The sequence below is a fragment of the Oratosquilla oratoria genome, chromosome 9 (assembly GCF_046742065.1).
Source record: "Oratosquilla oratoria isolate Oo_2021 chromosome 9, ASM4674206v1, whole genome shotgun sequence".
Lineage (NCBI taxonomy): Eukaryota > Metazoa > Arthropoda > Malacostraca > Stomatopoda > Squillidae > Oratosquilla > Oratosquilla oratoria.
Genome location: NC_134785.1, coordinates 54,738,974 through 54,764,186, shown reverse-complemented (window position 1 = coordinate 54,764,186; position 25,213 = coordinate 54,738,974). Strand labels below are relative to the sequence as shown.

The 25,213-nt window shown below is 37.1% G+C and overlaps 1 protein-coding gene across 5 annotated transcripts in view; it reads right to left on the bottom strand.

Annotated features, from left to right (window-relative positions):
• Positions 1 to 25,213, bottom strand: part of LOC143028419 (uncharacterized) — a 71,157-nt gene that overhangs the window by 37,121 nt on the left and 8,823 nt on the right. For 4 of the 5 annotated variants that reach the window (XM_076190470.1, XM_076190473.1, XM_076190472.1 and 1 more), the window contains exons 4-11: positions 25,094 to 25,176; positions 17,632 to 17,818; positions 9,010 to 9,135; positions 7,345 to 7,497; positions 5,109 to 5,273; positions 3,169 to 3,315; positions 1,260 to 1,406; positions 359 to 482 (exon numbers count right to left, since the gene is read on the bottom strand). In XM_076190470.1, the coding sequence (XP_076046585.1) occupies positions 359 to 482; positions 1,260 to 1,406; positions 3,169 to 3,315; positions 5,109 to 5,273; positions 7,345 to 7,497; positions 9,010 to 9,135; positions 17,632 to 17,818; positions 25,094 to 25,176 (1,132 nt within the window). The remainder of the gene's footprint in view (positions 1 to 358; positions 483 to 1,259; positions 1,407 to 3,168; positions 3,316 to 5,108; positions 5,274 to 7,344; positions 7,498 to 9,009; positions 9,136 to 17,631; positions 17,819 to 25,093; positions 25,177 to 25,213) is intronic. The other variant, XM_076190474.1, reaches the window with a different exon arrangement.

Sequence of the window (25,213 nt, the reverse complement as noted above, 5' to 3'; positions counted from 1 at the left end):
CATACATATACCAAGGCTTTTTCCCCCTTCCAAGGGAGGTAGCCAAAAAGGGAAAGGCATAAAAACACTCCCACCCATTTCATCCCTAAATACACTCCACACCCCTCCCACCCTTCCTCTCATCTGAGCACCTCCTGGATGACGGGTCATCCCTGCACCCTGCCCACCGCCCTGGGTCAGAAGCAGTGTCGCAGGACACAGCACATCCACAGCAAGGCCGCTTCATTTAATCGGCGACCCCCCCTCTCCGTCTTATAAAAACAAGAGAGCACTGGGTAAATATTTGACTTAAACTAAAGATAATAGTTAATGTACCTTAAATTCTACAATAATTCTAAGAGATATGGTTACTACGTACATTTCTGTATAAAAGCTCGGCCACAAAAGTTACATTTGTACGGTTTCTTCCCTCTATGGATATCCATGTGAATTTTCAGAGTTCCATTTTGGTTGAAAGCTCTATCACAGCCAGGATGAGTGCACTGCAAAGAAAAATAAATAAAAAATAAATACACAAGTAAAATAATAATGAATAAAAACAGGTTATCATTTCATATATACATACAGTATATATATATATATCTATATATATATATATATATATATATATATATATATATATATATATATATATATATACACACACACATCACTTTTTCTGAATTCAATACTATCTCCTATGGGTATGGTTATAAAACAGGCAAAATTCTTGTCCTCCCACCCCACCCAGCCATCACTTTTGTCCGGTAATATATATATATATATATATATATATACATACATTTTAACAACCAAAATGCACTTTAATTCTAAGCCATCAAAGGCCAGCATGCTGAAATTGAAATGTGGTACTGCCCAGGACTCGAACCCGGCATCCTCATGACAAGTGTGACAGTGACTTTCCAACTAGGCTATCAAGAGAGATTGTAGATGTTAAAAATGTATTTCTAATCACTGGGACCCATTCAGTGTTGTACAAATATATATATATATATATATATATATACATATATATACATATATATATATATGTATATGTATATATATATATATAAATATATATATATGTATATAAATATGTATATATAAATATATATATATATATATATGTACATATATATATATATATATATATACATATACATATATATATGTATATATATATATATATATATATACATATATATATATGTATATATTTAGATCCTTGCCTCAGAGAAAAAAAAAAAAAAAAAGTAAACCAGTTAAAATAGTCTCACCTTGTATGGCCTTTCTCCTGTGTGAATTCTTTTATGCCTCGTCAGTCCTGATGGCTTCCAGAAACTTTTGTTGCACTCATCACACTTGTAGTTGAACTTTGACCTATCTACTGTTCTTCTGGGTTTTGTAGCAATTTCTTTCCTCATCTATAAAACAAAATAGCAACACTAATGTTAAAGTGTCATGTATTCAGCTTCTATAAGTGCACTGAAATTATTGTCAAATATGTGATGTGTGAGTAGAATGATCATACAAGCTCTAATGTATTATCAATATCATACAAATAATATGAAAACTTTGAATCTATTTTACCATTTTTGGTATACAAGCAAACTGGCAAAAGTACTTAGAAGCAAAAGTACTTAGAAGATATAGAGAAACAGCCGGAATACTTTGAAATAGATCAATACCCACCCCAGGAAGCAGTTAACAAAATAGCAACTGCCATCCAGAAGCCATGTACAAAACACACACCCAAAGCTATGGAAAAAACTAAAACAATTAAATAGAAAGATCACAAATGAAATTAACAAACAGAAAAGAATAGGAAAAAGTATCCAAGATAGAAAAATGGATGATGGCAAAATGTAGAGAGCAATAAAAAACCACTAAAATCTCAAAATTAACAACCCACCATCCATGAAACAGTTGGTGCAACTCAGGGCAAAACACCATCACTAAAACAGTAATGTAACATCATCAACATGCAATTCTTCAAAACTAGCTTGAACCCCACAATACAAAAAAGAAGAAAAAATAAAGAAAAAAAGGTAGGTGTGTGTGTATGTATGTATGTATGTATGTATGTATGTATGTATGTATGTATATATATATATATATATATATATATATATATATATATATATATATATATATATATATATATATATATATATAGATGGAAAAAAATGGCAAATATATATCAACCATAGAAATGAATATGTAAAAGTGCAGAAAGGAAAAAAAGAAACTACGAAAAAGACATAATAGAAAACTGTAAAGATCAATTCAAACTCTTCTATACATATGTGAATGGTAAACTTGAAAATAAACAGGAAATGGTGAAACTACACCACAGAAATACAGAATGCACAGAGGATTTAGAAATGGCTTAAGTCATGACCAATCACTTCAAGTTGTTTTTCACAAGAGAAAAAGTACAGCATTGGGTCAAAGGAAGTGAAGTGTGACCTCCCCCCATGAGGGAAATAACAATAACACAAAAAGAAATAATTGATCAATTAGCGAACCTTGATGTTAGGAAATTGCACGGTCCAGACGCAATTGCAAATCAAATACTAAAAGGATGTAAAGAAGAACTAATGGACAAAATATACAACATAATAAGTTGCTCACTCAAAGAACCAAAAGACTGGAAAAATGCCAACATTGTACCAATATACAGTAAAATCCCTCATATCCTGCCTTCTAGTATACATCAGTATAAAAGAAAAAAAAAGCAAGTCACACAGGAATGCCTGTATCCAAGAAAAACTCCAGCATTAAAACACTACCATCACAGAATAGGTATAAGTACAGATTCAAATTACCCTTCATACAACCACCACACACAAGACATAGAACACCTTATACTGTATACTACAATTACGTAAATACTACAATGCCCCACACAAACAATTCCCAGACAACAATTTCATATCTTCCCTAATTGACTTATGGTCCCACCCAGTGGCTGTTGGCAGTTTTCTGAAGACTGCAGGTCTTCTGTGAGAGAGACAAGGGGCAACAGGCTGATTGTTTGATTGGTACATAAAGTTTATGCAATTAATTTCACTTACCAGTGAACATACTATATATAATCTGTACAAGATACAAGCCCTTCTTTATTTGAAAATATGAAATGTGTAAAATCAGGCACAAGAATTCTTCACATATGTAACTTTGTACCTTTTTGTGTTTCTCTCTATGTTCCTGGAGCTGAGAGTATCGAGTGAAGCGTAAATCACAAAGTCGACACACAAGGGCCTGTTTTTCTTTTTGCTCAGCTTCGCTGCTTCCATCCTCATGCTTCCGCTGGTGGGCTTCCAATTGATACTATAATAAAAAATAATATTTATTCCTTTGGTAGTCACACTGCAACAAGTAATGTAGTATCAAAGAATAAAAATAAGTACATATAGTTATAACACTTTCAAGTGGCAACACCATCATGGAAGGGAGATGTTCCCCCTCCCCCCCAAGGAAGAAAGACAGACAACCAAACTCAAGACTACAACAACAAACCCCAGATACAAGTCCCACAAAGAAAGTCCTCTCCCAGACAAGAATCACATTGGCATGATTGCACTCAGGACACTATCCATCATTAACTACTTCCATACGGTGATGCCTACGTAGGTGGCATGAGGAGCAAGTGGGTACGCAATGATGCCAACGTCGGCATCTTGATTATATTTATTGTAGTCATACCTACGTAACCTCCATTCTCTCTAAACTGGCTTCATCATATTTTCTATGGTTATCAAAATTCACGGGTGAAAGAGAACGAACGATTGAGCACTGACTTTATTTTCTATAATGCGATTATTATGACGCAACATCGCACGCCGGGCAGCTAATGCTGCCAGATGTGCAATGTGCCCCAGAGTGAAGAGATTAAATCCAAATAAACATAGATTAGGCCCAGCCAGATTCAAACTACCCCAGAGGCAACCACTATACAGAAGACACAGAAAATCTCATAAGAACATAAGAATGAAAGAGATTGCAAGAGACCATAAAGCCTACACTAGGCAGTTCCATATCCATTACCATCTGTCATCCCCATCCATAAAGTTGTCTAACCATTTCTTAAAACAACTGATAGTTTCATTGCTCACCACATGGTTACTAAATCTATTCCATTCACTGACCACCCTATTAGTAAACCAATTCTTGCCTATTTCCTTCTTAAATCTGAATTTGTCCAGTTTACATCCATTACTGCAAGTTCTGCTCTGGTGTCTTAATATGATGAGACTGCAAGAGACCATAAGGCTTACACTAGGCAGTTCCATATCCATTACCATCTGTCATCCCCATCCATAAAGTTGTCTATCCATTTCTTAAAACAACTGATAGTTTTAGCGCTCACTACATGGTTACTAAGTCTATTCCATTCATTGACCACCCTATTATTAAACCAATTCTTGCCTATTTCCTTCTTAAATCTGAATTTATCCAGTTTACATCCATTACTACAAGTCCTGCTCTGTTGTCTTAATATGATGATCTTGTTTGCATCACCCTTGTTAAAGCCTTTGATCCACTCAAACATCTCCTTTACTACTATGCTCCACACTAAGTTTCCGGACAATGATATCTCTTCTCTAAGTGCTTTATGGTCCTGACCAGAGGCTGTTGCTGGTTTCCTGGATGCTGTAGGTCTTCTGTAAAAGAGACCAGGGACAATGGATCGATTCACTGAATGACTTCTTACGCACGTGGGTTCTTTGATGATACTGCACTAATAATCAATTGTAATAATATTTACCTGAGGACAACTAGGCCTGGGACAACACAAGTCAAAAAAAGAAGTAGCCAAAATATCAACACAGTTATACATAAACAACTCCTTGTACTAGTATTATAGGTATATATTATGAAAACATTTAATCATATTCATCTGACGAGGTGTTACCTGCAAAGCACAGAGGCAAAACATGGGAGAGGAAAAAATCTTCACCCCTTACACTCTTTGTCATTCATGTCCCTTTCACACCTCACTTTTGTTAGATAAAAATTGCAAAAAGTTATGAGGAATTATTTCATCAATATTGACAATGTTAGCCAACGATCAGAAATTGCATAGCCATAGCCCTTAAGTATTTGTATAGTTTAGAACCTACCACAGATACAAATTCTTCTTTGCATATGTCGCATGACACAGTTTCATCTTCTTCATGTACACGAAGGTGGGCCTTAAATGATGCCAATCGGCGACCTACTGTTCCACACACAGGGCAAATTAGCTCTCCTTCTGCATGTATTGCTTCGTGCAGTTGCAAGTTTTTCTGAAAGAAGACAATTTATTTTATCATTCATAAAATATAACTCCTACAATTTCCCCCACTACAGGCTGTCGTTGTTATGGACTGTAGTTTACCAGAATTTCTTTTCTCCCACTACAGGTAGTTGTGGACTAACAACTACATGATGTGACCAATGAGCCATAAATCAATAAAGTTGTATGTCAGTAAGGGGTAAAAATAATTGGATTATTGATCATACTTGAGACATCATATGCATTTTCTTCAGTTCTTTACACATAGTCATTACTATGATATGTGATTAATAATAATGGCAATAAGCATTGCCTCAAGTTTCACTGAGTGGAAAACCCACATCCCTACAGTAGCCTTGGGCTTTTCCAGATCTCTCTGGGAAGAAATTTTGTACTTATGTCTGAATTGTATTGATGTGGAATTGTTTTTATGTCACCAGCTGAAAGTTGGTGGAAAGATGATTGTGCCGACAGCACTGTATGGGGTGGAAACATGGAATATAAGGAAGGAAGAGAGGAGGAGTTTGAATGTATTTGAGGTGAGGTGTCTGAGAAGTATGATAGGAGTTACTAGGCTGGAAAGAGTGAGAAATGAGGAGGTGAGGAGAACTGGAGTGGAAAGGGAGTTGGGAGATAGGGTTGATGAAAGAATATTGGGATGGTTTGGACACATGGAAAGAATGAGTGAAGAAACACTAGTAAAAGAGGTGTGGAAGGCAGAGGTGGAAGGAGTGAACATGAGGGGTCCACCTGAGATGAGATGGATGGATGGGGTAAAAGGGGTATTGGGAAAGAGACAGTCCCCTCTTTCCCAATGCTCCTTTTACCCCATCCATCCATCTCATCCTTGGTCACCCCCTCATGTTCACTCCTTCCACCTCTGCCTTCCACACCTTTTTTACTAGTGTTTCTTCACTCATTCTTTCCATGTGTCCAAACCATCCCAATACTCTTTTCACCCCTGCTCTCCTCATTTCCTCGTTTCTTACTCTATCCAGCCTAATAACCCCTACCATACATCTCGGGCATTTCATCTCTAAAACATTTAAACTCCTCCTCTCTTATGTTCCATGTTTCTGCCCCAACCAGTGCTATTGGCACAATCACCCCTTCATACAATCTCCTCTTAACGTCCATTCCCAAATGTTTATTTCTCATTACACTTTTTAATCCCTGAAGGCATTTACTTGTTTCTTTCAATCTACATTCTACCTCCACCTCCACTCCTCCCTTTCTCACAACTATACATAAATTTGAAGATAGATATGGGAAAAAAAAAAAAAAAAAAAAAAAAAAAAAAAAAAAAAAAAAAAAAAAAAAAAAAAAAAAAAAAAAAAAAAAAAAAAAAAAAAAAAGAGAGAGAGAGAAGAGAGAATAAAGATTGGACCCAACAAGCATTGCTCCCTTCCTGTATATTACAATTAGGTAAATACATGTGCATAACTTGAAGAGAACAATACTTGGGTAACTTATGAGCCAACCAGTGGCTGTCGCCAGTCACCTAGGAGCCATAGGCCTCCTGCAACAGACTTGGAGCAACAGATCGATTGATAACCTAAAATAACAAATTCAACTTGAAGAATGTCACTAGAGGCAAAAACAATTCCTCCAGTATACTCTATTCCTTTTTCTACCTCACCCGTATGGGTCTGAAAACATAGTGAATATGAAGCTGCTGAAGAGGATCACAGTTAGTGATTGAAATATATGGATTTTTTTTTATTTTTGCCTATTCTTCTCTGAAAGTGGGTCATCAGTATTATAGTGAATCTGCTGAAGAGGATCACAGTTAGTGATCAAAATATACGGATCTTTTTACTTTTGTCTATTCTTCTCAGAAAGTGGGTCATTAGTATTATTGTGAATATGACCTATGCACAATAAAAACACTAGGAACGTGTGCTTTATAAATGCAAGGTAACCACTCAAGAAAATAAACAAACAAAGCAGAGCGCTTTTGTATATTACATCTTCAGTGTAAATTACACTGAAGATGTAATATACAAAAGTGCTCTGCTCCATTTATTTTCTTATGTGGTTACCTTGTATGACCTATGTATACTTGGTTTTGATATACTTACTGTCACATTGAAAGAAGCTGTGCATTCTTTACATTTGTATGGTTTGTCCTCGAGGTGACCACGGAGATGTCGTTTGTACTTAGACCATTTTGCAATGGTGGCATGGCAGCGGCTACAAGTATAAGGTCCTTTGTTGATGGGCGGTTCGACATCCTGTCAAAAGAGATTCCAATAAAGAAGTGTTAAATCTATTAGATTTTGAAAAAATATCTTCCTTTAATCATTCAATCTGTTGCCTAAGATTTCTTTTCCCTCCTCAACAGACATTCCCCTCTTTCTCAATCCCACTAGACTGGATAGAGTGAGAAATGAGGAGGTGAGGAGGAGAACAGGGGTGGGAAGGGAGTTGGGAGATAGGGTTCATGGAAGAGTATTAGGATGGTTTGGACACATGGAAAGAATGAGTGAAGAAAGATTAGTAAAAGATGGTGTGGAAGGCAGAGGTGGAAGGATTGAACATGAGGGGTCAACCTAAGATGAGATGGATGGATGGGGTAAAAGGGAAATTGGGAAAGAGGGGAGTATTTGTTGAGGAAGGACGGGAGAGGACAGATGATAGGGGTGAATGGAGAATGGTTGTATATGGATGATGCTGTGATACATAAGGTGGAATGGGTGGGGGATGGAGGGTGAGGGCATATATAAGAGAAATAATTTGACACAGCCCTAAGGGATTTCTCCCTGTCTTCTCCTTTTCGGCACGAGGGGACGGAGAGGGAGGGTCATCGATTTAATGAAGTGGCCTTGCTGTGGATGTGCTGTGTCTTGTGACACTACTTCTGAGCCAGGCATAACATTACTTCATCCCTCTAAAGCACTCATTACCAAGACTACTGGCTCCAGACACTATATTCAGTAGCAAGTTGAAGTAATTTTCTTTTCTGCAGCTTCACGATATGCAGTTTCCATCTGGTACAGAAATTGTGATAGCCAAAATCATCATGGAGAAGTTAGTGGTTGATGTGAATGGCAATGAGTCAAGTATATGCAGATTGTTCTTCAATTCCCTGGGAGTCAATTTATGAGTATTTGATGGCTAAAATGCTTGCGAGTACTGGTGGCAGTTATTCAATGTCTCCCTGAACTTAGCTTGGGGATTAGTATATCTTTCTATTTTCCCAATACTGCTACAACCAGATTTCCTTTATTCTATACTTCACTTCTCCTCCACTCCTCACTTCACTATCATATAAGATCCCAAATACACAAAACTACTTCCAGTCTCTCACCCTTCAAACTTGTTTCAACTCAATATTATATTTACACCTTGTACATTTTACCATCATACTTTTGTACCCGCTTATTCTCAAATTTCTCTTCTCACACACTCCTCCACATTCAATCAGCTTCAGCCTCTTCTCAGATTCAACCACAAGAGCAGTATCACCTGCAAACATCTAAATCACCTCCTACTTCTCTCCACCTCAAGGTCTCCAAAGCTCTGTCTAGAATTCATATTTACCTCCCTTATTACCCTGTCCATATAAATGTTGAACACCCATGGAAATATCACACACCCTGACAGAGATAATCATACATACATACATACAAGTATTATGGGGGAACCATACAAAACTGCTGTGTCCAGGATCTTAATCCTGGAATCATATAAGGACGTGTGTTAAGTATTCTGTATTGATAGCATTTTGAGCAAGAAATATTTACCTCTTTCTTTGCTAAAACTGGAGTCGGAAGGTCCAAGGATGGTGTGTGTGCAGCAGCAGGTGGCATCAGTTCTGCACTACTCAACGCTATTGCATCATCTAAACCTTCATCTGCTGTCAACACCATCTACAAGTACAAAATAGCTTAAATATTAAAATGTTCTCCTTATTGATTATGGGGAAATATACAAGTGTACAATTGAAGGAAGAAAAGAAAAAGAAAAAATTACATATTTACTTTGCCTTGCAGACAAAAGTCAAAAGTCCAAGTTTGAGATTTCCCAGGGTATCAAGCTTATATAAGAAAACCAACAAATACTAAGATGACCTAGAAAGGTGGTTTAACTACCAAAATGAGTGAGGCAGTTCAATGATTTCCATCATGGCTACTCTAAATTAATTTGCTGCCTTTTTATTCATGTACACTTATCATTACAAATGTATCCTTCCATTATCATCTTAAAAAAAAAATCTGACAGTGGCAGCTAATAATACATGGGGTAGGTGGTGATATTGGGACACTCTTAGCATAATTTACATAATTTGTGCAAGCCAGGTTTATGCTCTATTTACCATCTATACTCATACCCTTGGTTTCTGGCCAAGAAATCACTAATCTATTATATTATTTCAATATAGGCTGACCAAGTTTTGAAGGTATTGGAGCATCAAATTAGGGTAATAAAACACCACATTTTATGAAAAACTTACTTCATCCAATACTGAGAATGGGATGGATGGATGGATGGGATTGTAATGTTGAGTTAATTAAAGTTATAACACTTTGACACAATTATTATTTATATAAAATCATGGCATGATACAGAGCGTGTGCCTTCAACCAAAGCAGGAACAATACTTCCTTACACACCGTGGACACGCTCAATCACACAGGAATATGATTCCATTAGCCGCTAGATGGCTCTATACAGAGGTACATACACATATTTACATAATTTTACAAATACATTATGTAATATTGTAATCACAATACTTCCAACCACTACAAGGTGATGGGGGGGGGGGGTGGCTTGAGTATAAAGGGAAAATCTGTTGCGCAGAGAAGGGAGATGGCAAGAGATGGGTGAGTAGAGAATGGTTGAGAATGATAAGACAATGACCTGGCTTGAAGGGATTTCTTCTTGTCTGCTCTCTAAATTCTTAAGTGGGTGAGGGGGAAGGATTGCCAGTTGCTGAGTCCTGCTGTGGAGGTGTTGTGTCTTACTGTACTGCTTGTGACCAGAGCAGGGAGTAGATGAGCACAATCAGCCCATTCATCTCTTTCTTGTATTATAGCTATTAGTCTTGAGTAGAAACATTAAATTGAAGCACACGATTTTCCCTGTCTGAATCCAAATTGTCTAGAGTTTATAGTTTTCTTCCAGGTGTTTTACCCATCTAGTCAAGTAAAACATCTCCCCATAGATCCTCTCCACCTTTCACAGTCATCTTCTAACACATTTCTTTGCAATTAAAATCCCCCATAAGTACCAGGTTACCTCCATCCTTTAGTCTCATTTAATGAATGCCTTGTATCATCTAACATTTTTGAATACCCCTTTCCAAAAAACCTATTTTTGGGGGCACATAAATCACCACAAACTTTCTACTTTTCTTGTCGCTGTCTTCAACTTTTAACGAGATCATTTCCACACTGATTTTACCCTAAGCAACCTTCGTCACATTTAAGTTTTTCTTGGCCAAGAACATGATTCCTCCACCCTGTTTCTCATTTCTGTTTTTAATCCAATAATTGTATAACCCATGTCCAACACTATTAGATGGTATTAGACCTCTTAATTTCATCTCCACAATTTCCATTATGTCTGGTTTTTCATCTGATAGGTAATCATTTAGTTCATTCAATCCTGAGATTCTCCATCCTGTTTTCTGTTTCTTCTGTTTCACTTACTTTGATGTACCATTTTCTCAGCCTCATGTCTATGACCCTCCAATAGAACTCCTTGCTTTCAGTCTCTGTTCTCTTCACGTCTTTTTCATTAGCTTCACTTAGTGTCTTCTCTCTTTCTATTTCAACACTTATTTCTCTTTTTATCCATATATTGTTGTAATGTTCACTCCTTCCCAACTTACTTGCTTTTTCTAATGTCTTCTACTACCATATGTGATCTTAGTTTTATCTTTAGAGGTCAATTTCTTTAGAATATTGTTCCATTCTATACACTTCTATATCTTTCTCTACTTCCTGGTTACCATCTTGTATTTCCTTTAAAATTGATATTGCCGTCTCTTTTTCTGATTTTTCTCTCATGTTCCTCACCAGACCATGTTTTTCCTTTAGTCCATATACAACAATACATTTTTTTCTATCCACTGTGTCTCTGACCCAATTCACTTTTTTTATTACTTGATTATATCCTTTGCATTTGCCTGCATCTGTTGTTGTACTATTCTTTTAAAAACAATTTCTTCATTTTCTCTGTTTTCATTCCATTTCTTAATATTCTGCAAATTTTCCTCGCCTAAGTTTTCTTCGATTCTTTAAGACATTGCCTGTATTTTGTTATTTACCTCTTCTTTTAAGTTCTCACTATAGGTAGTAAAATTGATTTTCATCTTTTCATTTTCACATTTAACCTCCATTAGATTTTTTTCTTTATTCCTTTTATTTCACTATTTAGTTCAGAATTAATTTTCTTCAGTTCAGATATCTCACTGTTAGCTTGGAATAAGCCTTTCACTAACTCCACAATCTCCTTCCTTAGTTCTATGAATTCATTCTCCCACAATTTTCTATTACTACTCATCTCCCTTTCAATGCATAAGATCTGACTCAGATTTCTTCTTTTGTATTTACCAAAACAAGAAAAAGTGTCTTTGCTCCACAATCAAAGCAACCTTGGCATTTTGAGGTCTCTGTTTACTTTTAGTTTCAGTGTAGCACCCAGAGAGGACTCTGCTTGAGTTGAAATTCGGCTCAAAATGATAACTTTTATTTTCTTCCATTTTCTCTCATTAAATCAATTTAACACTCCAGAGAAATCATTTTGGGCAACAAAAAGTGCTCCCCCTCCCATTCAATACAAACCAGGCCTCTTGTTTTCCTTGCACTATTGAGAATTTTTGTCTTATTCAGCAGCCTTTGGAGCTCTAGTTGACGGGTGTTGACAGCTCTGACTCAGAAGTGTGTATTTACCTAATTGTATCTTATGGGAAGGAAAGCTACGCTTGTGGTGTCCCATCTCTATATCTCACTATACCTAATTTGCTCTTAAATTATTCTATTGTTTTTGCACACACTATTGTTTCATCTAGTATGTTCCATACAACCACCACTGTGTGGAGAAAGCTTTTTTTTTTTTAGGTCTCTTCTATAACTGTCCTTTTTGAGTTTCCTTCCATGTCCTCTTATGTTTCTCTTACCCTAATTTATTAAGTCATCTCTATCAAGGACTTCTACACCTCTCATAATTCTGTAGATGGTCCACAAGTCACCTTTTTCTCTTCTTTGTCCCAGAGTCAGTAGTTCTAGTTTTGACAATCTTTCTTCATATGACATTTTTTATAGTGTTGGGGCCATCTTCGTAATTGCTCGCTGGATTCTCTCAATCTTCCTTATATTCTTTTTAGTACTGAGTGACCATGGTGTCTCTGCATACTCCAATTTAGGCCTATTAGTGTGACTAGTATATTCTTTACCATTTCTTCATCCTAGTAAGTAAAAGACACTTTTATTGATCTTAGCAAGTTATAGATTTTGCCGACAATTATGTTAATATGTTTGTCAGGGGACATATCTTTTGTGATGATCACTCCCAGGTCCTTTTCAGATCCTACTTTTTTTTTACTTTCTTTTCACCAAATTTATATTGTCCTGATATCCCTTTTTTTTTTTTTTTTTACTTTTTCCAAATTCCATTATGCTACATTTCTTAATGTTGAAGTCCACTTCCCACTTCTGACTCCATTCCCAAACCCTGTTCAGATCTCTCTGTAGCGAGTCACAGTCCGTTTCAGTACTCACTTTAACATTTTATATCATCTGCAAAGCTCATGTAACATTCCACACCTTCATCCATGACATTCACATTGCAAACATTATTGGAGCCAATACTGATCCTTGTGGAACTCCACTAATTACCTCTTCCCAAGTAGAACTCTTATCTCTGAGCACTACCCTCATTTTTCTTTCATGCAAATACTCCTCCATTTCAATAGTTTACCTTTTATCCCTCATATGGTTTCCAGTTTTCTTAATAGTTGTTTGTGAGGGACTTCATCAAAAGCTTTTTGTAGATCTAGGAATGCACAATTAGTCCATACATCCCTTCTTTGTATTATGTCTTGTAGTCTTAAGTAAAATTGGGTCAAATTTGTGGTATATGATCTTCCCTATCTAAATCCCAATTGTCTTGTATTTAGGATATTGTTCTCCTCCTACTTTTTATAATTTTTCACAAATTCTAGCTACTGTGGTTGTAAGGGAAACTGGTCTGTAGTTTGTTGGGTCTTCCTTATTTCCTCATTTATAAATTGGTACTATATCAGCATTTTTCCAGTCTTCTGGTATTTTTCCTTCTTTGAGTGAGCAACTTATGTTATATATTTTGTCTGTTAGTTCTTCTTTACATTTTTTTAATATCCAATTTGCTATTCCATCTGGGCTGAGCACTTTCCTTACATCATGGTTCATTATTTGATTCATTATTTCATTTCTTCCCCTTCATCCCAATGTTGTATTTTTTCTCTAGTGAAAACCAACTTAAAGTGCTTGGTCATGACTTTCACCATTTCTGTGTCTTCTGTGTATTCCTGGCACTAATGCATGGTTTCCAGAATTTAAGGTCCGGACTCGCAACACTCCTAAGTACTTTTCACATACTGTTTTCTTTAATATGGCATTATCTAAACTATACCTGTTACCTGGGTTGTGTAATTCTACATTTAACACACTGTAGTTTGAGATATTGAAGTCCAGTTGCCATTTCTCTGATCATGCAAACAATTTATAATGATACTGCTGGATTATCTCAGCATCTTCCCCCAACCTAATATGGTATCCCATTTTAGTGTCATCAGCAAACTTACTAACATCAATATTAATCATATTATTCAAGTTGTTTATATACATAATGAACAATAAGAGACCCAAAACAGAGCCCTGGGAAACTCCACTAGAAACACTACCCCATCTGGATTTTACACCATTAACATACAATAACACTGGCATTGGTGTCATAAGGCTTGAGTAGGTATATGCGGATGCCAGTGTCAGTATCCTGATTATATTTACTTTGTAGTTGTAGCTAAGTGACCCACGTATTCTGTGAACAGGCTTGATCGCTTTTCTGTAGTTATCAACATTCAGGGTGAACGAAAATGAGTGTTACAGTTGTGACTTTATATTCTATAATGCCAAGGGCCTTGATTTCATTTAGTAGTCTTAGGTGTCTTGTTGAATGCTTTGCTATAGTTGAGGTATATAACATCATAACTATCACTGTTATCTGCTGCCTTGTATACATTAATATAAAAAGATAAAAGATTAGTTGCACATGAACTACTCTTGGTGAACCCATGATTTGAGTCACGAATCAGATGATGCCTTAAAAAAATGTTCCTTGATACTATACACTATTAATGATTCCAGCATTTTACCTACAACTGATATCAAACTGACTGGTCGGTAGTTGTGCATACAAGATTTATCACTCTTGTGTACAGGAAAAATGTCTGCCTGTCCTGCAAGAAATAGGCAAGAACCCAGTGTCAACCATCTTACTACATGTTTCCATTAGCTGCTCAAAAATTTCAAATTTGCACTTTTTTATTACTCTTGGAAAAATTTCATCTGGACTTGGGAATTCTGTAGCTTTACGACAATCTATTTGAATACATCTTTCCTGCTAATGCTGGTGCTAGTTAGTCTCTCTCATCCCCACTAAGTTCAGGTTGCAATCAGGTACCATATCTAACCTCCCTTCTGAACAGAGAAAATATTTATAAAAGTCTTTATATTCTTTTCATTTTCTCTGTCAAACTCCTATTCCATTTCACATTTGCCTTTCCCTTTGCCTCCCTTACATTGTATTTGCTTTTCTTCTTGTACCTCTCACATGCTTCCCTTCTACCTTGCAATCAATTTTCATACACTTCTCTTCCACCAAGTTCATAATCAACCCAAACTAATTTGTATAACACATAGTATTGCAAGTAGTTTCCAAAATGATGCAACCACTACAGTATTCCACTTGAGTGATGCAATAAAGTGACCAAACGTAATTGAAAACAATTGTAAAATTACTTCTATTACCCTGATTTTGTACCATAAGTGAAAATTTACCAATAAGAGTGAAAAACAACCTCCCATGTGGCTTATCCTCCCTGATTCTGTGTTCTTATAAACTACTCCTTTTGTATTTCAAGAAGTTAATACAATTTAATTCTTATAGGAAAAATTTACTCAATATTAAAAAAATTCCACTGTACATATTTTGAGCATAACAATAAGATTCAGAATTCTGACCATATTTTCATTATGAATAGAAATAAAGTAATGATGTTTAACAAATAAATTCCCAGCCTCATGGGAGATGTGAAAAAATCAAAGTGCATCTTGACGGATTGTATACAGGAATACCTCACTATACAACCAAGTTGTGTTCCCAGCTGACTGGTCACAATGTGAAAATTTGTATATCGAGGTAGGTTTTACATGTAAATAGTGGGCTTGAGTTCATGGACCCTGTCAACCCTTTCCTCAATTTTTGCCTCCTGGGGCTTTCATATACACACAACATTTGTTTTACCTACTTTATAGGATTCGGTCATATAGTGAGGTATTCCTGTACTGATGTAATTTGTATTGGTTAATATTTTGGGGACTTCAGTGACCTCCTTAACCTCTTCAATATAATGACGCTCACATAGGCATCTTGAGGAGCAACTGGAAGATGCCGGCATCAGCATCTTGATTATATTTACAGTAAACCCTCGATATAACATATGATATGGAGACGGGTCCATTGTTATATCTGAAGATCTGTTATAACCGAGGATCCGTTACATCCAATGGAAATACCAACCAGATCCATTATATCCTGAAGTTTGTCCGGATTTAGAAATAAGTAGGATTAGAAATTACAGTAAACCCTCGATATAACAGACGATATGGGGACAGGAATCTGTCTTTATATCTGAAGATCCTTTATAACCGAGGATCCATCACTATAACATATGAAATTCAGTTATAGCAAGGGTTTGTCCAGTCAGATTTTTTGTCTGTTATATCTGATATCTGGTATACTGAGATCTGTTATATCGAGGGTTTACTGTATTTTGTAGTTGTAGCTCAGTAACCCCCACATTCTGTGAACTGGTCTGATCACATTTTCTGTGGTTATAAATATTCAGTGAAAGAGAATGAGTAATGTAGCTGTGACTTTAATATTTCATAATCCAAGTATTGTGATACATCATCATACATCAGGCAGCAAATGCTGCCCATGAGAATTTGACTGATATTGAACAGGTTAAGAACCAAAATTATGCATTCATATATACCAAATGACTTTTTCCCCTTTACAAGAGGAGTAACTGAGTCAAAGTATACACTCTCCCCACACTCATCAAAATCCTATTTACTAACCCACTCATCGTAGCACCTCAGCGATGAAGGGATACGTTTTTTACAACAGAAGACTAATCTGCACTGAAAAATTAATGCTGATCATTTTCAACGTATACTATCTTTTCTAATCCCCTCCAAAAATCTTTTCTTCATCATTTCTTCAACTTAATCTCTTTGATATGACACTATCCCCCAGCATACCAATAGTTATTACCAACAAAGTCAATATATCAAGGTATACCGTACTTTTAATTACAAACAATGCCATATTAAATGAAATACCCCTTGGCATAGATTCAAGACAAAATAATCACACTAGCTCAATGGCACTGAGGCTATCACCCACTTCTAAAACTATATCAACAAAGAAATTGTCTCGAAATAAACAATACAAATCCCAAGTGTAGAATCACAGACAAGACACAGAATGCCATTTTGCACTTCCCAACACTTACACAATAAAAACAAGACAAAGTTTCTTCAGTGATTGATGGGTCAACCCACATACAATAGCTGAATACATTACATTCCCATGTCTCTTGCAAGACAGGACCAAAGCTATAGACTAACTGAGAACTCCCTCTCTATTTCCTCCCTCCCACTCTCCCATCCCCACAGTATTTTCCTTCCTGCAAAGGGTACTTCCACCTATTAATATCTTCACTATTCTGAAGGCAGTAGCTAGAACTTTCAGGAAACAGGACCAATACTGTTTTCCGAATTATATCAGTGGTCTCACCTAATGATTCTCCACTTATGAATACTAAACCTGGATGGAAACTGAATCACTTAATCTATTATAGATCATTACAATTAGTCTTTCGGAAGTACATGATAAAGTATGCCTTTGACTGTCTTATTCTCTGAGCTAGAACAAATTTTAGGATTGTATCAAAAGATGCTATGCCAACAAAAATGGGTCACCACAAGCATAGCTCCCCTTCCCGTATAATACAACAAGGTAAACTAGGTAAATACATATCTGAATACACAAAGATTATATAAGAAGAATTTGACAAAGTTTTTACTTACCTGTCCATCAAATATATTAAGTGTTGCAAACTGTGGAACTCCAGTCCTGTGGTTAAGATAGTCTGCCGATTCAGCTAAGATGACACTACCTGGCGCACCATTCCCTGCCTGACTAAAATCTCGGCCAAGATCTGAGCCAGGCATGGCTACACTCACAGTACCGTCTTCCAACTGCACTAATGTACCTCTGTAAAAGTTCTTTCCACTTATGCACCATAACCCACAAAAGTGAGGTGGCTTGGCATGGTACCGGAACATTCCTTTCACTTCCATCATACTTGTCCCTTTCACTACTTCCTGCCTAATCTACATGGAAATTATACTTTATTTTCTGACCAGCAATGCTGCTGGTTCATCCCCAATATACTCCATTCATGTAACAGGTCTACACATTCTTCTCCTACTTACTCCATCACCTACACACATTTTTGCTTGTCTGATATACTGACCATGAGCTTTTATGGCCTGTTTTATTTTTTCTCCTAATCTCATCTGTACCACAGTCCATTCATAAATAATAGTGTTCCACATTCTTCATAAATCATATTGTTCCATATTTTGTCATATAACTACAGGCATAACCTTCCACCATCATATTTTCATTGCCTTCATATAACATTTCAATCTTATATTTGTCACCCTTGTCTTGCTACATTGTTTTTGACCCAGGGCAGTGGCCAGGATGCAGGGATGACCCGTTATCCATGAGGAGCTAAGATGAGAGGGAGGAAGGGGTGGTGGAGGGATGTGGAATGAATGGATAGGACTAGGTACTTTCCTTTGACTTAGTTATCTCCCTTGTATGGGGGGGAAAAAGCTCTTGGTATATGGACAGAATAAATAGATTTGTCACCCAGGCCTTGTTCCCACACAAAACAGTCAGAGCAATCACTGCTTCATATATTCCTTTCATTGCTTCTATTACCATTCTATTTCCCCATACAGTTTTCAGGGCACAACCTACTTTCACTCTATGGCCAATTTTGTTTCCTCTTTGGTCTGCTGTTTGTTAAGCCAAACTGAGAGATGGGTATGTATCAAAGGAGATTTACATGTTTGGAGGGTTAATGGGGCTAATCTAGTCCAATGTACAAAACTAATCTTATTTTACATTTGTACAAAGATCATCATGAGTTCTTATGCAATAAGCCCTCTTTTGATGCTGGAAATAATATCTAAGCATGAAAAGGGCAGTCATGAGTCTCATGGCCTAATTAATATGCAAGATACATGAATATATGCATTCAGACCACCTGCCAATATGTGGTTTATTAATAAGTTGAGAGATTGGAGTTGAGAGATGTAGCCTTGAGGAGCTAAAATATTCGAGGTTGCAAGTTGCTTTGTTTAATCATGTTAGAATTGAAATTATTTCTGCTATGGTGTCTGTTAGTGTTTGTTTAACATCTTGTCTTGAATCCACCTGTGTTGTATGTTGTGTTATCTTACTGTTGCATAATCAGTGAATATGGGTAGTGTGTGCTGAGGTCTTAATTTTGTTTACTGAGTTACAGATACATGTAAGTTTTGCTTATGAGAGATCTAAAGGTCCTTTACGTGTTTGTGATTCTGTTTATCTTTATTTATATTATGTTTTTGATATGTTTTTGCACTGGTGTGTTTTTGGATGCATGAAATTTTGTGTTGTGGTTACAGCTCTATTTCTTTGTGTACTAGTTGTGCTGGGGTATTGGTTGCATGTTATTGTGTAGTATAAATTGCTCAATAGCATGCATTTGATGCTTTAGGGACTATATAAAGTCTCCCTATGGTCCTGAGCCAAATCATATTGTCTATGAGAAAATCTCTACTCATAGAGAAATTATGTTACTTTATTGTACTACAAATATCCTTCTGTTATGATGCCCCCCCCCTCTTAATACTGTCTTGTACCACTTCTTTGAGTAAATATTTCCATTTTTGCCTCTGTCCCCTGTGGTAGGGGGAAGAAAGAATATTGCTACTAAGTTTTCCTTCTCTGGTTGTATAAGGCAGCTAAAACAGGCCAGAGTGATGGGACTAGGTATCCTGCTCTCTGTAATCCTATTCCTATGAGAAGTCAAGGCATAAGAGGGTCTGGTAGTTTTCCAAACAGAACTCTAAGGTTTGGGTCTTCAAATGTGTGTGGGTGTGGTACAGATGAGAGTAAAATGGAAGAGATAGCCAGTATGTTTCTGAGAGGGAAGATGGGTGTGTTGGCATTAAGTGAAACTAAGTTAAAAGGGAGGGGTGATTTAGAGTTTAGGAGTGTAGTGGAGATGGTGTCAGGAGTAATGTGGATAAGGAAGGGAAGGGATGGCTCTATTAGTGAGGATATAGGAAAGTGTGTGGTGGAGTGGAAGGAAATTTCTTCAAAGTTGATGGGGATGAAGATGAAAATGGGAAGGAAGATGTGGGTCTTTGTAAGTGCACACATGACTTTCCAAATCTGAAGCCAAACTGTCTGTCAGGAAGTTCATCTTTTAAAGATACTGGTCCATTGATTTTTCACAATCCTTTCACATAATTTTTACTATTGTGTTGGTTAGTGATACTGGCCTATAATTAACTGGAGTTTCCTTGTTTCCACCTTTGTGAATTGGCACCATGTCTCCAGCCAAACTGTCTGTCAGGAAGTTCATCTTTTCAAGATACTGGTCCATTGATTTTTCACAATCCTTTCACATAATTTTTACTATTGTGTTGGTTAGTGATACTGGCCTATAATTTAGTGGAGTTTCCTTGTTTCCACCTTTGTGAATTGGTACCACATTTGCCTTTTTTCAATCAAGTGGCATAATGCCTTCTTTCGATAAACATGTAATAAGACTGTGGATCTTGTCCACTACTTGTTCTCCACATTCTTTAAGCATCCAATTCAAGATCCCATCAGGTCCTGAGGTTTTCGTCACATCCAATGATCCCAGGAGATCAAGCACTTCCCTCACTTGTACATTTATATCTCCTAAACTTGTTCTTTTGCTCCCTTCCCTTTTCTCCAAAAAGTTGCACTTTTTTGTGAAGACCAATTGGAAACCTTCAGTACTTCTGCCTGAGCTGAGGCCACTTCAAAGACCTCACCATCTACTACTAACTTGGTGATTGCTTCCTTGTGTCTCAATTTATCATTTATGAACCTGTAAAACAGTTTTTGTTCATCTTTGCATATTTCTACTACACCTCTTTCAAAAAAAAAATTCTTCCTCCCTGCAAATTCTGGTAGAGTCATTCTTATCTTGCTTGTATGCTTCTTTTGTTTTATTGCTCCTTATCTTTCTCCATTTTCCCCCAAGCCACATCCCTGGCCTTTTTCACAGTCTCACACTTTTTGTCAAACCAATCCTGCTTTTGCTTCTTCCTTTCTCCAGACTTTGGCACATGACTGTTCACTCCTAGGCTGTAAACGTCAAGATTTCCCCCATTTCCTCCCTATTCCTGTGGTATTCATAAATTCCTCCCACTTTGTTTCTTCAAAGAATTTCTCAACCCTAAGTAATCTGCTTTCCTTAAATTGAGTCTCCTTTGCCTGGGCGATTCATTCCTCGACTCTATTTCCTCATCCTCCAGCCAAAATTCAATTATAACATGGTCACCCTTTCCTAATGGGCAAAGGTAGTGCATGAAGCTGATGATGTCTGGCTTTTTGGTTAGTACATACATACCCCAAAGGCTTTTTCCCCTTTACAAGGGAGGTAGCCAAAAACAAATGCATAAAATCCACTACCACCAACTCCATCCCCAACATACTCCACTCCCATCCACCCTTTCCCTCCCTCTTATCTTGGCTCCTACTGGATGACAGGTCATCCCTGCATCTCACCCACTGCCCTGGGTCAGAAGCAGTGTTGTAAGACACAGCACATCCACAGCAGGGCCACTTCATTAAATCAGCAACACCCCTCTCCATCCCCTCATGCAGAAATGGTGAAGACTGGAAGAAATCCCTTCAGGCTGGGTCAATTTATTTTCCACACACACTCCCTCACCCCCATCCCCCACCCACTTCCTTTCATGTATCACAGCATTATCCATACACAACCATTCTCCATTCACCCCATCTTCTGTCTTCTCTCGTCCTTCCTTAACAGACATTCCCCTCTGGTTAGTAACAGATCTAATCTTGTGGGAGTGTCATCTTCTCTTACCCAAGTCATTTCTTTTACCCACTGGGTCATTGTATTCTCCATTGTTATACTCAACAGTGTATTTCCCCAGGAATATGCTTTGCCACTTGTTTCCCATTCTTCCAAGTTGACATCACCATAATTAAAATCTCAAATAAGGATTATGTTACTACTTTGTACCATATTTTTCTTTGGAAAAAAGAGTTGTATCCTTTAACATTTCTTGATCTTCAGTTTCATCCCATGCTCTTGTCTTAGAGGAACATATGCCACCATGAAGTCTCTTTTATTGTGTCCTTTAGTACTGATCTTTAGGTGAATTGCTTCAGCCCTGCCTTCACTCAGATTTGCTTCTTCCACCTTTATGTCACTTCTCACCACAAACATTACTCCTCCACCCTTTTTATCTTCTCTGTCTCTTCTCCAGGTGTATCTGTTGTTCCCCAACTGTATATAAATTTTTTGAGGGGAGTTTAGTCTCTACTAGACACAATATATCAGGCTCATTTATCCTTAAGTAGTCATTTATCTCCAACCTAGCTGATAGTAAACCATCAACATTAGCATATGCTATTCTAAGTTTCCTTGTAGTGCTTACTTTGCAATACTGCCTTCTTGTTTTCTTAGAAACCATTTCCTCACCTTCTGATTGATAACTCTAAAAAAAAAAAAAAAAAAAAACTGCTTTTTCCACTTCAATCCTATAATTTTTGGATAAGGCTTCCACTAATAGCTTTTGTGTATTTGCTTGTTCCTCTTCATTAGCATCTTTCCTAATCCAAATATTTTACCTTTCTTCTTGTGCTTTACTTTCAAGACTTGCCAATTACTTCTTTTGCCATGGCTTACAATTTGAATTTTATTTTTTCGTTGGATATGTGCAATTTCTCTCATACAGTACTTGCCTAACCTACACATGCTATCAATATGGTCTGTTACATCCAAGTCCTTCCCTGGATTTGATGTAATTTCCCTAAAAATTTGCATTTCTTTTTCTTGACGTAACTTCCATGAGGTGTTGTATTCTTCTTGGAATCCAAAGAGGAAGATGCATCTAGACTTGTCTACAACTGACAAGTGACTCTCTTTTGTTTATAACCTTGACTATTCCTTCTTCCAGGCTATCTCTTTCCTCTTGCTCCATGACCTCTTTAAAGGTTGCTCTATCTCTTCTATCCTCATTTGTTGTTGGTCTCTTTTCCTTCATGGTGTTTAGATTTTTTCTCTCAATTATCAAAGTTTCATTCTCCCTTCTCAATTATCTCTGTATTTTGAGCCAGGTTTGTATACTTTTCTGCTCAAGTTTATTCCCTAGATCATGTAATCTAGCTTCATGTGAGGAAATTACGTCTAAATCTTTCCAACTCTAAGAATTTCACTTACCTCCATGGCAGAGTAGCCAACTTGACTTTTCTTCATATTTATTTTCTGTGCTATATTGATTAGTTTTTCTACTGGACTTACCTTTTTTGGTGTGAAGCCTTCAAAATCATTTATTATTAGTATAGATATAGCAACGAAAAACAACGGTTTGCAATGTAAACAAAACTAGAAATTAAATTTGATCTTCTTGTGTTTCTATCATGAGTGACTTCTGAGACAAAGGCCACTATTTTCCTTGAGTTAAACACCATATGAGGACGGAGCCTTTATTTGTACGACGTTTCGCTTATTACAGCTTTTTCAAGTACAGGTAAACGTCGACTTACGATGGCATTAGGTTTCGAAAGAGCCATCGTAAGACGATCTCATCGTAAGTCGATCCCCACTCTGTTCCGTGGTCACTGTACCTAGCCTACCTGTATATTAACCACCAGAGATACTGAATATAGCCTATTAAACATGTACAGTAGTTTATTTAATTATTTTTATCCTTTTTACTATATTCAAACACTATAATATGTATTTCCAGTACGGAACTTAAATCTCGCGGGCAGCAGCCAATGCCAGCCGTACGACGTGACGTAATAATACTCGCATCATAAAATATAGTCACCGCTTATATCGATCGTTCTCTCTTTCACCCGCGAATTTTGAAAACCACAGAGAATGGGATTTACGGCACATTTGAGAGAATGTAAAAACACAGGTGCGACTACAATAAATATAATCAAGACGCCGATATGGCAGCGTCGCGAATCCACTTGCTCCTCATGACGCCTATGTGTGCGGCACCGTATGGAAGGGGTTAAATTATCATATCGTCATCGTCGTCGTCGTCATCGTAAAGTCGAACAATCGTAAGTCGCGGCCATCGTAAGTCGACGTTTACCTGTACTTGAAAAAGCTGTAATAAGCGAAACGTCGTACAAATAAAGGCTCCGTCCTCATATGGTGTTTAACTCGCCAGTCTTGTCGGCAACTGCCACTTTCATGAAAACTATTTTCCTTCCCTTTCTCTCTTCAAATATTCAAATCAGTGATATTTTGGCTTTAGTGTGTGACCCTGAATAGCTATATTTTCCTATCCAATTTGCAAATTATTTCCGTTAGCTTTGCTTGATAAGCAAAGCTAGTGTGTCTATTCCCATCACCGTCATTGCATCATGACCAAGATAACTACTTTTCCTTCCTGACTCTATCCTAAAGTTGAAACCAGCAATCCTTTGCCCCTATAGTGACCCTGAATTAGCATTGCTTCTCCCTCCTCACTAAATTAGTAAATATTTCACTCTGGCTTTGCCTAAGGCAATTTGAGAAGTGTCGCATCGAGTCAATGTATCAGCTTAGGATTGTTTCTATGTCAACGGCAGAAAGTTACTGGGAAACGAGAGCAGTCACCAGTTATCAGCTCTCCTTGTGTGAAAAAGTGAAAGAAATACAGCTGAAGTTGATAGTGAGAAATCTTGGGACCAGTCTGGAGACCAAGTGTCAGCCCCTCTGGGTTGCACCCCCTGACAGAGGCGAGTGGGTTGATGGTTTCTGAAAATGGGTAGTTTCTCTGTCCATCTTGCAGGACCACTGTATGCAGATACCTATTACTGATCCCTTACAAAGGGTAATGGGCCACTAATATATACAATTGTTGCCCTTGAGAACATTGCATGATTTGCACTGTTTTTAATTCTGTATCGATGTCAGAAAAAAGGGTGTATTGGATGAAATGACGAACAATTTCCAAATTATTAGAACATGAAGGCATGATATGAACAGATGTAACTGGAGTGAAAGGAGTGGCGTTCCACCCTTATGCCTAGCCACCTTGCTTTGTGGGTTACAGTGTATAAGTTGGAAATAAAAAACAATAAAATCAATGAATTGTTTTAATCTGACCACTACTTCTAATGCTTACTCATGGAATTAAAAGCTGTTAACAATACTTTTGTGGAAAGAAGTGACAGATGCCATTTATGACTTACCTCTCTTGTAGATTTGCAAGTTCTCCGTCCTCAGCCACCACCAACCTACTCTCACCACCTTCGTCAGTCACCATGGTCAGTTGCTTGTGGAGAAAAGTTAAATGAGTAACTTCATAAAGG